This window comes from Haplochromis burtoni, unplaced genomic scaffold (assembly GCF_018398535.1).
Source record: "Haplochromis burtoni strain Fernald_Lab_line unplaced genomic scaffold, NCSU_Asbu1 Contig_26, whole genome shotgun sequence".
NCBI classification, from domain to species: domain Eukaryota; kingdom Metazoa; phylum Chordata; class Actinopteri; order Cichliformes; family Cichlidae; genus Haplochromis; species Haplochromis burtoni.
This window is the reverse complement of record NW_024582387.1, coordinates 1,858,505-1,872,984: the sequence shown is the minus strand read 5'-3', so window position 1 is coordinate 1,872,984 and position 14,480 is coordinate 1,858,505. Positions and strand designations below refer to the sequence as shown.

The window sequence follows — 14,480 nt, the reverse complement described above, 5'->3', positions numbered from 1 at the left end:
CCATGCCTGTCATTGTGTCATATAAAACCAGTCTGTGTTTTAGTTTTTACACAGTACCTACAAAGACACTGGAATTTTTACTACCAACTCCTAGAACAGGAAATAAGTTTTATACTACTCTCAAGAAATTAAAAAAATGTAACTATATCTCACAAGATGCTCAATAAAGTTTGACTTGGTGCCAACTATGACTGGCAACTCGGACCTGCTTGGCAAAGCGTAATCCCATTAAAACAGCAGAAAATTCATGAAAGTTGAAGGCAGTATGATTTTTGATACGTGTATTTATTTTATGTATAGCATTTTTATTGATAGATGGCAATGATTGCCAGGAACAGAGCTGCCAGATTCTGTTGTGCCAACTTAAATCAATTTAGTGCAAACACAGCTCAAAGTTAATAATTGTGGAAGATTAATTGTGTCATATTTTTGAAGTACTGAAACACTGAGCCAGCATCACATCAGCTGATTTTCTTTTTATGATGATTTACATCATCTGATTTTTAAATGATTGGAGTCACATTTTATTATACATATTTGACTCTTTGGCAAGTTTTTAAAAGACTACTGTATGTTCATATGACATGTTCAAATCAAATTATTAATTTTACATAAAGTATGAAAGTGATTAACACACACACACACACATATATTTTCCTTAACAAAGGGAGGGGAAGTAATATAAAGTTTTTAAAACACTGTTACTCAAATGGTACTACTCATAATTTGGATTATAATATACTTGTATTACATCGTTACATTGATTAATATAAATAACACTTTTTCTTAAATCTGGAAACACAAAAAACGAACTATAATTGCACTCAATGCGAGCATTTGCTTGTAATTAAAATATTACTAATGCTTACACGGTGACTTAACATTATGAATCACTTTTCGCTGAAACCGCCTGAAGTACAAGGTTGTGGAAAAGTATACATTTGAACGCAATCAAACGTCTTGGAAAGAAAATATATTAATAAAGAGGACATGAAAATGTTAAACTTACTTCACATTTTTCTCTCCTGTTGGTCACCTGTTCCAGCGCCAAAAAGCTGCGGTGAAGCTGTTCTTACTTCCCTATAAGAGCCTCGAAGTGTACCCCAAATACATATTCAAGCCTGGACTGATAAAGCAAAAACGACTATTTCCACTTCGAGCAGCGAGGCAGTGAAAATAAGTTGCTCCATCTTTTATAAATGCCCCACAAAAACTTAATTATCGCTAGGTAAGGTACTGTGGACCGTCCTTCTGTCGATGACTGACAGCCGGGTAAATTGAAGTAGATTTGATGGGGATGAACAAACGTGTTGATGAGCGTTTACAATGACGAAACTACAAATTTGAATGTTTTAACCTTGATTATTTACATTGCTGTTTCTAGAGTATATAGCACTTACTGGACTAATATTTTCCTGAAAGACAGAGCCGTGTTTCTATGTTGCTCAGTACTCCCCTCTGTCTGTCGGTTGTTTGGTTTCGCCCAAACTTGGTTCAGATTTGAGTTCGTAGTCTCTGCTATCTGGGATCGCTCTATTGGAGGAGAAGGACTGCCTGTCCCCTCTCTGCTTTTGCTGTCAATGGCTTTCGGAACATATTTTATTTGAATGTCTGGGACTTTTAAGTAACCAATAATGGATATTCTATGGATATTATGGACCTTACCGGCCGTAATAGCTATTGAAGGTAAGCTAGTGTTTTCATCCCAACGCGTAAAGCCGCATCATCTTACCGGCTTCGAGTTTGAAACAAAGCGCGTGATTTCACGATTTAATTTCGGACTAAATTTCCATCCTCCTGCCTTCATATGTGTAAATTTTAGAAGTATTGCATTTCTAGTACTTAATTCTAGCAAAGACAGAGTCGGTTCATGCAGAGGGATGGCCGTGGGGCATAAAACATATGTTCCCGCATCTCGCAGGTGCGCTGCGGATGTTATCAAGCGCTAATAGCCTTAATAAAGAGAGGAAACATACAGCCTTTTGTGTTGCACAGGTAGCTCCAGCAGAATATAAAACATGAGATCCCATTCAGGTAAGGCGCATCCGTTTTGTCCGTGGAGGTGTGTCACTGTTAGTTGTCCAACAGTTGGTGACAAAAGCGTAACAAACAAAACAAACGACAAACAAGGACTTCTGCTTAAATTATTTATTTGTTTGTTTTTTAGGCTGCCGGAAAACAATTACAAACATAAGCATTGAACATCCTGTTGTCAGACTCACAAAAGGGCTCTGCCTGGTCACTATGCAGTCATTTGTACGCACAGCCTGGCTAAGCAGGAAAGGGTAAGAGTCATCGTGGCTCAGCGCATAATGAAACAGGTTGAATGGTGAAAATAATCCCCGTAATGTGTGTTTACTGTTGTATGTGAGTGATGCTCCAAAGTAAGGTTTCCCCACATATTATGCAGCATAATATACAAGTGCTGCAGCAGAGAAAGACTGTATTAATGTTAGATTCTTTAAACTTCAATAAAAATAAGCAGACCTAAACATCAGGAAACCATGTTTCCTTTTAATTTAAGAATTCCAGTCTTGATTTAAATTGTAATTTTCAGTTGTTTTTGATTTGATGGATTCAGGTTGCTTTGTGACAGGTTAGGAGACTCAGCACTGAAGAATGGAAAGTGTCAGCCCAGTTATTTATTCAGTCTATTTTGAGGATGCTCTCAGAGAACAAATGCATCTTCCTCCTCTGGTCAGTTTAACTAAACCTCATAATTACAGGTGGCGAAAAGAAACTATTTGGAAAGTCAGCTGAATGTTAGAGCAGGATGAAACAACAAGAAAAAGAAAAACATGGAAAAATATTCACATCACTTGTGCATATGTAACAGGATGCCAGATATGTGCAGAAAGTTTGGAGGACGTGCCAGGTTCACTGTAGGACTGGCACAGACTTTGACAGATGTCATGCGTATTTATGCAGACTACTACTGACTGTTCCAGTTTATGGTTTCAATGTAGTTAACATATCCAAGACCTAAAAAAGAGAGATCTCAACAGCTTACATTACATTTCCTATTGGCAGGTTGAACATTTGTTAGCTTTAATTTAATTTTTATTTGATTTTTTTTTTTTTTTCAATTTAAGGTTTCATCAACCTTGTTTCTTAGGTAAGTTAGAGATGCAGTGCACTCAGCATTACAAAAATACTGGAAATGATGTGCAACCCATATTTCATTCAATACATACATTGAATTTTTGTTTTTACTTATATATATTTTTTTCTCTTATAATATAAAAACGCTTAGATATGTTCACATTAAAACTGTGCAGATTAAAACTTCATGTCCCAAATTTATTTTTAATAATATATTTATAATATATATATATAAATTTACCAGATAGTTATTTTATGTAGACTATATTCAATAAAACAATTTACTGTAAAACTAAATACTGTATTTATGTACGTAATTTTAGGTTTGCTTTTGTTCAATGACTTATTATGAGTGCTCAATTGCTTTCATAATGCTTATTTATTGTTTGATTTTTATCTGCTCTATTCTGTCGATGAGTGAGGGGTAACACAGGATATGACAAATGCCAAAAATAACATCAAATTCACACTACAGAGTGTTCCACTTCCTCTTGTCTTCTCATTTTCTCTAAAAAACAAACATGTCCATGGATACTGTTTCTCTACTTGTAAAATTTAATGTGAAAAATATGTGAAAGTAGACAGCGTGTATTGCCTCAAACAGCAGTTTGCACGTCCTTCAAACAGCCATTGCTGTGCAATTATGCGATTTCCCCAAGAATGATGCTGTTAATATTTCTTGATAGTACTTACGGTAAATACAACATGCATGTTGCAAGTACCGTTTGGGACTGTGGTACTTCAGTTTTGATGTGGAAACAAGCTAGTCGCATCACAAGCCGAAGCAGCCCCCCCCTTCACCGCCACCCTCCATTTTATCCCTTGAATCACCCTAGCTGACTGTCCAATGAAGTTGCAAGAATGGTTTACGTAGGTAAAATAAAGAGTTGAAAAAGAGGTCACTGCGGCTCTAATCCCAAAAAAAAAAAAAAGAGCCCCATCCCAGCATGCAACAGAAGAAATCCCTCCAGTGGACCATTTTGACACGTAAAGTGCCGGGACACAATTTTTTTTTTTTTTTTTCAGTAAACGGGGAAAAATATGTCAAATGCATTTATTTCTCAATAGTCCATGTTGCTTATTTATTGTCTGCTATGTTACACTGTCCCGTGTAATTTCAATATGTGTTGATCGCTAAATCACGTTGTTTTAGTTGGGTTTTTTTAAAATTTTTTTAAAGAAATATTTAAAATAAAAATAAATATATAAAATGAATTGATGAATGAAATTATAGCGTCTTCTACAGCTTATTTTGAATGCGTAAACATGAAAATACTATTTGTTGTACAGAGAATCAAAGAATCAGGCAAGGGTCACGTTGGCAAGGATTAAAACTGGGGCTGAACTCCAGGCAACCAAATGTGTACCAAGTGATTATTTTTGCGAAAAGTGTACTGCAAACGATGTTAAAGCTATCGTATCGTCTTTTTTCCCCCTCAGCGTCTCATCTCTATTCGCTATGTACTCCCCCGGCTTCAGTTAGTATCACCATGTTAGACAACTACAAATGGCATTCATTCATCAGCTGCAATCAGCCAGTTTTCAAAGGCATTTAATTCACCGCGTGGAATGTGAAACAACTCTAAATTGTTTATTTGTGTTAATGTAAGCCGATGCCATGTCTTATTGGTTTAGTTAACAAGAACAGACGGGCTCTTTTCGGAAATTAATGGACATACTACTGCCTAGGAAATTAGCCTAGCTATGCCAAACATGTCTATGAAAACAGTGTGGATTTATCTCTTCATTAGTTTGGCCATTCATTGTCATCAGTGTTCAGTTGACAGCCACACTAACAACGATGGCGCTCATCTAATTCTGCTGAGTGGAAATTCTCATATTCATACTGAGCCATAAAATTCGAGTCGCCTGTTTTGTTTGTAGGAGATGAAATTTACAAGACAGATAATTTGGCTTTTCCGTTTGGCCCTTTCTGTTGTGGTATTACAGTTTGTGCAGTGCAGCTATGGCAAATGTTTTCTAGGAGGAGTGGTGTTGCTGTGATGCAATAACAACCCCATCTAGACATGTATGCGTGGTGTTGGTGAAGTTAGTTGGAGAATAGATCACACTGATATAACTTTTTTCCTCCTGTTTTTCTTTGAACAATATATAAAGGGACAGAAACCACAGTAGAGGATGCTGACGTGGGGCAGAATGACATCACAGCATGGAGTCTTCAAAGAATGTCTTACAGATTTGATTGCATTTCAATATGCACTGGATTCCTTCAGTGCTCTATTGAACACTGGAAGACTCAGTTGAATGTTGGCAAATAGTGGCAAAGTTGATGTTTGAAATGGTTTCCCTTTTTAAATAATTATGCAAGAATGTACTTTTCTGTGTATTACATTTGGATTTTCTATCAGTACCATTTTTCTTCCACAAAATAGGATGACCTGACTCTTCGAGACCGAGTGTGACTCTTAATGTTTAGAAAATCCTGCCAAGTTTGGTTAAAAAATGCTTTCATATGTAAATTCAGTGGCTGTTTCTGACCGGAATTGTTTTGTAAGGAATCGATGTGTGAGTGTAACATGGAAGCATTATGTCTTGTGGAAGAGTAACAAAAGACTGACGGAGGCGGGTTCTGAAATGGGATTAGATAAAGGTAAAATGAGCGACCGTATACAATCCAGTGTTTTCTCAGTCCACCCAGTGAGCAGATGCAGGGAGCTGGCCTGCACGCCAACCGGCACAGTAGGCTTTCACAAAGAATCTGTCTCTATTCAAGCCTTAATCCATGCTGCCGAGGGCCCAGGCATTGTCACTTTGCATGCAAAATTTCAATTAGTGCTGGTACCAGTTGTTTCACTTGAAGCAGGGTGTCACATTTCAGAGACATCTATGGCTACCTTTAGGGTGAGATTATGGAAGTATTATTACTGATTTGCTTGAGAAATTTTTGTAGTCCTTGCAAAAGGTTACAGTCACTGCAGTGAGCTGCTGTATGTATCAAACCTAGACTTTGGTCACATTTCTGCAAGAGTGAATATACGGAAATCAGTACAGAAACATCTAAAAGTTAAGCAGAAAACCTCCAAACAAGGTTTTTTTTGTTTTGTAAGCTTTTGTTCCAGTTGGCTTTGCAAGCAAAATAGTTGTATGTTGTTCCTGGCTTTAGCTTGTTTTAACCAGTTTAACTTCGAATTCAGTTCAGTGCATGATGGGCTGTTTGAAAGTGTTTCCATGCTTTTGGCTGTTCAGCTCTGCTTCTGTGGTTCACTATCTGAAGCCAACTCTTCATTCCTTCTAGTCAACACACATTTTGTCCTGTAGAGGTGATGGTAAACTGACATTTTAGTATTTCATGTGTAAACTGACATGAATTAAAATTAATGGTGCATCCATGATACCACATGTGTGGACTTGGAAAGACTTTTCAAATCTGGGGTACTTTCAGTTCTTGACAACAATACACTTCACTGAAACAGGAAGGTGTAAAGAACGACATGTTTGCCAAACATCTTATTTGTTTACTTTATATGCTCAGAGTATTTTATATCTTATTCTCTATTGCAAAGGACTTTGAATTTTGTTCTTGAGAAGTGGTATACAAATAAACTGTACTTAATTTCTGACTTGCTTATACATGGTGTATGTGCACAAAAATAATGCTAACTCCTCCTCAAAAAATGTATTTGACAAGCACTATATGTATTTTATATCTATATATATATATATATCCGCTGCTTATACAATGAGTCTCTTATCCTGTGGACAAGGTCCAATTCTCCTGTTATGGACTGTAGCTAGTACTGGTAGCGTTTGTTCTGCTCTTCAGGCTCGGTGAGCTCGGCAAAGCAGCACATAAAGCAGTTCTACACCATTGCCAACTGCAGTCCAAGATGGTGAAGTACCTCTGACTGCATGACAAGATCCTGTCTGGGGATACTGAGGACTGTGGGAAGGAGTGGATCTAGCTTTCAAAATAAAAAAAGGGTATTGTCGTTGTACTCTTTGACAGATTTAAAAAAAAAAAAAAAAAAAAAAAAAAACTAGGTAGCATCCCTGAAAAATCTATGTGTGGGGAAATGCACATGAAAGCACTGCAGAGTTAATAGTGGAAGTCTTCTTCCTTTAACATACTGGGTAGTACTACATTATACATTAAAAACACAATATGACCTACTTAAGAAAACCCTCACTAGCCGAGCACAAAAGTGTTCTGAGTCTCGCTGCACAAATTCCACATACTGCACCGAGTGACTTTACTTACCGCAGAGGTGTAAATGGTATGCTTGAGGTACTCCTTAGGTAAGTCAATAATTTTTATGAACCTGCTGTTTAACAGGCTCTGTATCCAAAACTATCAGGTCCGTTACACTTTTCATATGTTTTGAAAAGGAACAGATATCACTTTGTTCTAAATCAGGTCAGACTAGTTTGAGAAGAACAGATATTACTGCTTTTCGATGGTATCTGATAATGGAAATATTTTCAGAGTCAACAGGTGTTTCTAGTTTTTCAGTGTGCTACCCAGCGCGGCCAGTGCTCAACAACTGGAGGGAATTCATTTAAAACTGAATATTTTGCACGCATTTCTCTTTAGCCGTTAGACAATCACAGGAAAAAATGAAAAGGTACCAACAAATTCCACATCAGTGAGTTCATATTCACAGACACTTTTATGATTTAAAATGCCCATAACTCTTAGATTAACAATTATTTATTTGCTGTGAGGAAGTTCATCTGTTTGTGCATACATTGTGGTGTTATACATTTATTATTAGATAGAATTTTTATTGCAAACATGCAAATATAACTGAAATAACAAGAGAAAAAACAAAACTTAAAAATCATCAAGTTTTCATGTATATGTCTATGTCTACAGAATATGTGTGTGCTTGAAAATATATTATAAATAGATGCTGGACCTTGAACTAGAAATTTGGATTGATCTGGTTTAATATCTTGCTGTAATCAGTAGAAGAACATTTGAGTACTTGACTCATTTAGGTTGCAGTAAGCATTATCAAATGATCCTTAACATTAATAGAACATAAATGCATGAAATACGGATAGCTGTTTGTTAACAGCAAGTGTCTGTGTGTGTGCATATCGTACATCTGTCATGTATATTCCCTAATCAAGTTTGCAGACACATGCCATAAATTACTTTAGCAACTCTAACTCTTTATTAAATTAGTCATTTGTGGGCCTGCTTCAGACCGTGCGATAAAGACTCCATATAGTATTTTATTGCTTAACTGGAAGAGACTTTTTTTGGATAGTTGTGGAAGAAACTTGCTTTACCTCTCTGTAACCTTTCTGATATTTCACACAGGAATCTAGATCAAGGATGTTCTTATAGCCTGCTATCTTAATTAGCACATGTTAATTGGCAATGCGCAGTCTCTTGGTAAGTCATATTTATTAGGGAGCGCCTGATTCATCCCAACCCTTTGGGAATGGAAATCATTAGGGGACAGTGAAATGTGTTTCCAGACATTATTCATAATATGAACCGTGTAAGCACTCACAATCAAAATGGCTCTGCAACATGTAGACCTAATTTTCATTTTTTACACAAGTCTCCGCTATTATGTGGAATCAGTGAATTTTGTGTCTTTGTCACTCTATAATTCCTCATTTTATCCAAGCAGTGAAATCGCCGTTTATAACAGAATTTTCTTCAAAGCAAGAATAGAATTAATCAATGCAACCTCTGTTTATGTCACATCCCTAACGCGAACATGGAGTCATGCACATTAACAATTCGGCACTTAAATTTTTTTTTCACCCCAGCAAAGCCAACTACTGAGCTAGGATGAGAGTAGAAAGACAGAAGAAAGCAAAGGCGGAGGGAGAGTACCCTGAGAGAGGTCAGACCTCGTTTCAGAGACCCCCATCCACACACACCCCAGGTACTGTGACACTGCTTTTATGAGTGTGGCTGGAGAACACAAACCCACCGGATTAGTGTCTGTCTCTCAATGTCCCTGGGAGCAGAGCCCATTGGCCGAGACAAAGCGGGGCTGATTGCGTTGTCATCTGCATCACAAAGGGAAGCCTTTTTCACCTGAACCACTGCCTGTGTGCCATGCTATGCATCACTTCTATCGCGACTCTGGGCCCACGTGACATCTGCCTTTTTATTTTCTATCTCTGCCTCCCCCTCCATTCTCTCCTTTCTCTCTGCCCCACACCGTCTGTCCACCACAGTCCATATCAACAACAAGACCCCCTCCCCCATCTCTTCCCAGTAGAAGCCAGCGTTTTAGTCTGTACCAACCCTGCCGTTTTCTGTTTTTGCCGGTAGTTATGTGCTTAATGCAGTATGCAACAGCTCCTCTTGCTACAAAGACCCACTAACACATTTGTTGTCTATCTCCCGCTGGGTCTGGCTGGCTAGCTGGATCTTAGATTGGTCAGCATGCATATACATGAAACCAAATCCCAGCTTCATAATATCAGACCTTAATGGGTCTAGCAGTCTCATTCAGATAGACACCCCAGCTGAGGTGCAGATGTGTTTTATCTGATTAGTGTGCTGGGAAAACAGGCTCTGTTCTTCTGTAACTGATGACCTGCCTTGCGTCGCTGACCTAACCGGCTCCAACAGCCACAACAGAAACAGATCAAGCTTCTGTTTTCAGTTCAACTTCTTAAGCCTGTGTACATAAGTACATGCCTAAGCCTTATTTTGACTTTTTTCAAAACAAGTATTTACATGTTTCATCACTATCAAATTACTTTTCAAAGTTACCATCTTCCTTTCATATTTTATGACCTGAATTGGCACTTTTTCTCCTGCAATAAACATATTTGGAAGTGATATAAATAGAACAGAAATATCCCGAGCACAGGATTATGAGATAAATGCTTTTTTAAAAAAAAAAAAAACCAAAAAAAAAAACCTTTCTATTTAAGATGCTTTATGAATAAATTCAATAGCTTAAACTGGGTGTAACATCTGAAAAACAGATGGAGGGAAGGGAACCAAAATGACTTTTTGTGTCCTCAAGTGTGATAGTTGGTTTTCTTTTCACAAGTAATTGCATTAGCTCGGAGAATAGGGAATTAACACAAGGCAATTAACTGATTTGGCCTTTGGCTGTGACTTGTCTGGTTTTAGAGAGCTGGAGTATTTTCATAGATTAATTTGGAAATTGCATTCAGTCAATTGCAGAAACCCTGGAACTGGATATAATTAATCAAAATAAATACATTTAACACTGACGAGTGGAGACAGACAGTATCCATTCTGGTAACATTTGGTTACCTTTGATAAAACTGAAGAAAATGAGCTTTCTGGGGGGGTGAGGGCTGTCAAAGGCACACATTATGACGACGGCACGGTAAATGCACTTCTTCGTGCTTAACTGCCTGTAGTCTAATTACAGAACTATGGTATGCCTGAATGGCTGTTTGTTAACAGTAAATTTATAATTATGATTTTAACTTTTAGCTGGAGACTATGATTATTTTGCAGTGGTACTATTGATGTCCACATACACCATATTTAATACAGTTAACCCTGTGACACTTAACATTACATGCTTATCTGAGTGGTGGGTAGTAAAAGAGGTCTGTTCACTTATCTGTGCAATTAAATCTTTCAACTCTCATAAGCACTAAATTCTGCAATTTTTGACTTAATGAAAATTGAATACTTTGAGAGCTGATATGGGCAGTTTTCATTTTATCAGGGTACACCTGCCTAGCAACAACTGTGTTTTGACAGATCCTACCAATCATTTAGTTTATACTGTTTGGGCTCTTTGTAAAATTCAACAAATTTTTGTCTTTTTCAAAACTGTAATTTAACTTCATTTTTCATTTTTATTAATGAGATTTATGTTTCTAGCCCATTCTCAGCTGATCAAGAGGTCAAGATAATAAAAACACGAATTAATTTGCAGCAGATATCTAGCAACTGATTGGCAGAATGTTTCTTTAAAAAAAAAAATTTCTATTATTCATTCTTTGAGCATCAGTGGTGAGTTTGTTGTCTGGAGTTAGCTGAAGGGCACAAATGATTTATGTGATATTATTGATGGTGATGTGTGTCTCCCTAGTGAAACAGAGCTCAACCCAGTTACAGCCATACAATAGATTTCAGGTTACTGTGGAGTGACACGTGGCCCACACAGTGAACATGGTTTTGCTGTTAGGCCTTTTCTTCAAACAATAGTGTATTTGGGACAGACGAAAGCTAGACTTTTTCCACTTGCTGGGGGTTATTTTTGTGTTTGTTTTTGTTTTTTTGTGTTTTTTTTGTTTTGCCTTGACCTCATGCCATCAGTCCAAAACCAACTACTTCTCCAAAACCAATAACCCAGACTCAGCAAAGATTAAACTCCTATGATTTTGTTTATGGAGTCTTATCAATTGACACTTCATTATAGTCAATTCATATTCAGCAAAGCCCATGATAAACGTTCCATTCGAGCAGAGAAGGCTTACCTGAATTTACATAATCACTTGTCTGAAATGGATCTAGTGGAGGGGAGCAATCAGCAGCATCTGCCTCACTCACACTTGTAAGAGCTCCTGTTATTGCAATACCATCTTCCCCCCTCTTCTTCCAGCTAACAATTCATTCTTATTATATGCTAATTTCAAACCTGTTAAAGATTTCCAGCAGGAAATACTATCTGCAAACCATATGGCCACAGTTCTGAAGAGCTGCCAAAGAAAGACCGATACATGTCTTTTGGGGTCAATAAAACCATGTCTGGATTCTCAATACAGCCATGAGGTAACGTGGCCTACCAAACGGGAGCCAGGTATACAAGGAGATGGTGAAATGATGACTGTTTTCCATGCCTTTCAGTGGCAGGAGCCCTTTGGGTACAAATCACAATGGATCATTTGGGAGGGCAGCTGGAATATCCATAGAGGATCTCAGGAGACCTACTGTGCCTGTGAAATCAATACAGAGGTCCAGCTGAGACCATTAAATGAAATGAATGTCACATGATAGGGTTAAATACATAGAATATTATTATTCATAGAGTCCAAATAGGTTTTTCATCTGCAAATAGTACAAGAAGGCACAGGCATCAATAAGGACACCTCATATATGCGTTGCACAGTCCACCTTTTTCCACCTGTTTTCTAAGATACATAGAGATGCAGTGTGGTCAAGTTACATAAATGTAGTATTTATTTTATGTAAAGTTGACTTTTATGTAGTTTCTCTAAAGATGAAATATAGCAGCAGATAACAGTTGTCAGCACCCAGGTAGCACTAGGGCTGCTCAATTAATCGAATTTTAATCACGATTCCGATCTGGGCTTTCAACGATCATTAAAAATGACTGAGCCGATTATTAGCCCCTCCCTCGTGCTTTACTCTCGCGCTGCTCCATGTGGCAAATCGAGCGCACCTCTCTGCATTTCGAACACACATCACAACAATTAAGAGGACCCGAGGGAAGCTCAGAAAGCTTAGCAGAAGTTATTTAGAGAGGAGAGTGTCTGCCGTTGGTTGAAAAGAGAGGTAAAAAAAAAACTTCAGTGGTGTGGAAACATTATGGGTTCGCGGAGTCAGACGTGGATCAAGTAGACACAGTGTGTAAACTTTGCTACAGTGTCATAGCTGCACCACAGAGCAACACTGCAAAGTTCACTAAACATAGATGTTTACATTTTTCATTTATTTTTTATATTGCAAACATTTGCACTGTTATCAGTATTTGCACAGTATTTTATATTATTTTTTAAAGTCATTATTCAAAACATTGTTATTGTTAACCCTTTACATCCCTGTAGAACCGGAACCGCATAAGCTAGCGCAATAATTTGTTTTGCATATGAAACCGGAGGAGTTGTACTTACATCTTATGCCATCAGCTTGTCCTAGGTCACGGTTTCCTTCCACATAAAGCTTTGCAAAAACTGCATAAAAAGCGCTTGCAGGAACAAAAACATAATATTCCAGAAACACGCTTTGCCGATCCGATCAGCTGTTCGAAACACTTCCCACATTGAAACAGACGTCAACGCGAACTATCACATGCCCGCCATTTCCTGTCCGAAACCGGAAGTGACGTCATTTTCGTGGAAAATGTAGTTTTTTACTTGTAGGCCTTAAAAGCCTATACTGGTGTTTTTATAAGTCATGTTTGACTCTATACTTTTCTGAATAGTTTCTGGGATGCTTAGAACTCGAATTGCACTGCTGGAAATATTATTTTGATGCACCTGCTGTTTTCTTTGCAAATTTGCATCATAGGATTGTTTTTTGTTTTTCCTGCAGTATATAAAAATTGCTGTATCTCCAAAATAAAACTATGAAGACACTCAAAATAAATTTCCTGTGGTGGGAAACTATTTTTTGCAACTTTTTTGTATTTAAAGTTTTGAGGGATAAACCTCTTAAATTTCCAAGTAGAAATATATGTAAAAAAAACAAAAACGATTTTCAATTTTTTTGTAGTTTATTGCACTTTTTTGCAATTAATGTAATTACTATGGACTTAATGCATACATATTATTAAAATATGGGCTATAACAGTTGTATTGATGTATAGCAACTTGAAATGCTCCCAAAAATGGCACTACAGCATGTAAAAAAAATAATATAAGCTCTGGCGGACTTGGTTCTATGGTAGGTCTTAAAGGGTTAAATAAATATCGTCAAATAATCGAGATCTCAATTTCAGTGAAAATAATCGTGATTATCATTTTTGCCATAATCGAGCAGCCCTAGGTAGCACTGTCATATAAACTCAAACCACCATCAGCTATGGGTTTGTCATTTTCTGTCTCTCCTTTAGCACACATCTCCTAATCTGGAATAAAACAGTTTCAAATATATGATGTAATTTCCCTGATTAAAATACTCTTGAAATATAAAACTGACCTTATTAATGTTTGTGATTAATCTATCAATTGCTGTTTAATAACACATACAGATGTAAATAAATATGGGTATTAAATACTTGTACTGAGAGGTTCTAATGTAGAGTGAATAGTTAGCAGTAAAGCTCCTAGCATGGTCTAAGTGTTTTTCCACTGCACTGCACAATAATGTATGTTGTTTACCTGGACCCCTGATGAAGCTGTATTGGTATGCACAGTGCATTTCTAATAACTAAACAGGAGCAACTCTGGCTCAGCAATGGAAGATATGTAATAGGAGGCAAAAGGAACTGTTTAGTTTGCATCACAACAGAGGCTGATTTCAGAAAGTAAAAATATGTGGGAGTTAAGATTCAGGTAGATGCTCCAGCAGAACACAAAGAGACTTATACTAACAGAGTCTCTCTGTCTCTAGCACACTTGAGTTGAGATGCCGGTGTCAGGCTTAAGAGGAGACCATTACAGTTGGTTGTGGTCAGACGTGATACTAAGCAGGACTCTGCAGTGTGGTTCAGCATGGTTAACACCGGCTGTGCGCCTGTACTAGAAATGTATGTTATCATGGA

At 37.4% G+C, this 14,480-nt stretch overlaps 1 protein-coding gene across 4 annotated transcripts in view; it reads left to right on the top strand.

The window, feature by feature from the left end:
* The first annotated feature begins 1,478 nt into the window (after positions 1-1,478).
* Positions 1,479-14,480, top strand: part of ephb2b (eph receptor B2b) — a 120,198-nt gene continuing 107,196 nt past the window's right edge. For 3 of the 4 annotated variants that reach the window (XM_005917862.3, XM_014332257.2, XM_005917863.3), the window contains exon 1: positions 1,480-1,686. In XM_005917862.3, the coding sequence (XP_005917924.1) occupies positions 1,635-1,686 (52 nt within the window). In that variant the 5' untranslated portion in view covers positions 1,480-1,634. Of the gene's footprint in view, positions 1,687-14,480 lie in introns of all 4 variants that reach the window. The other variant, XM_005917861.3, reaches the window with a different exon arrangement.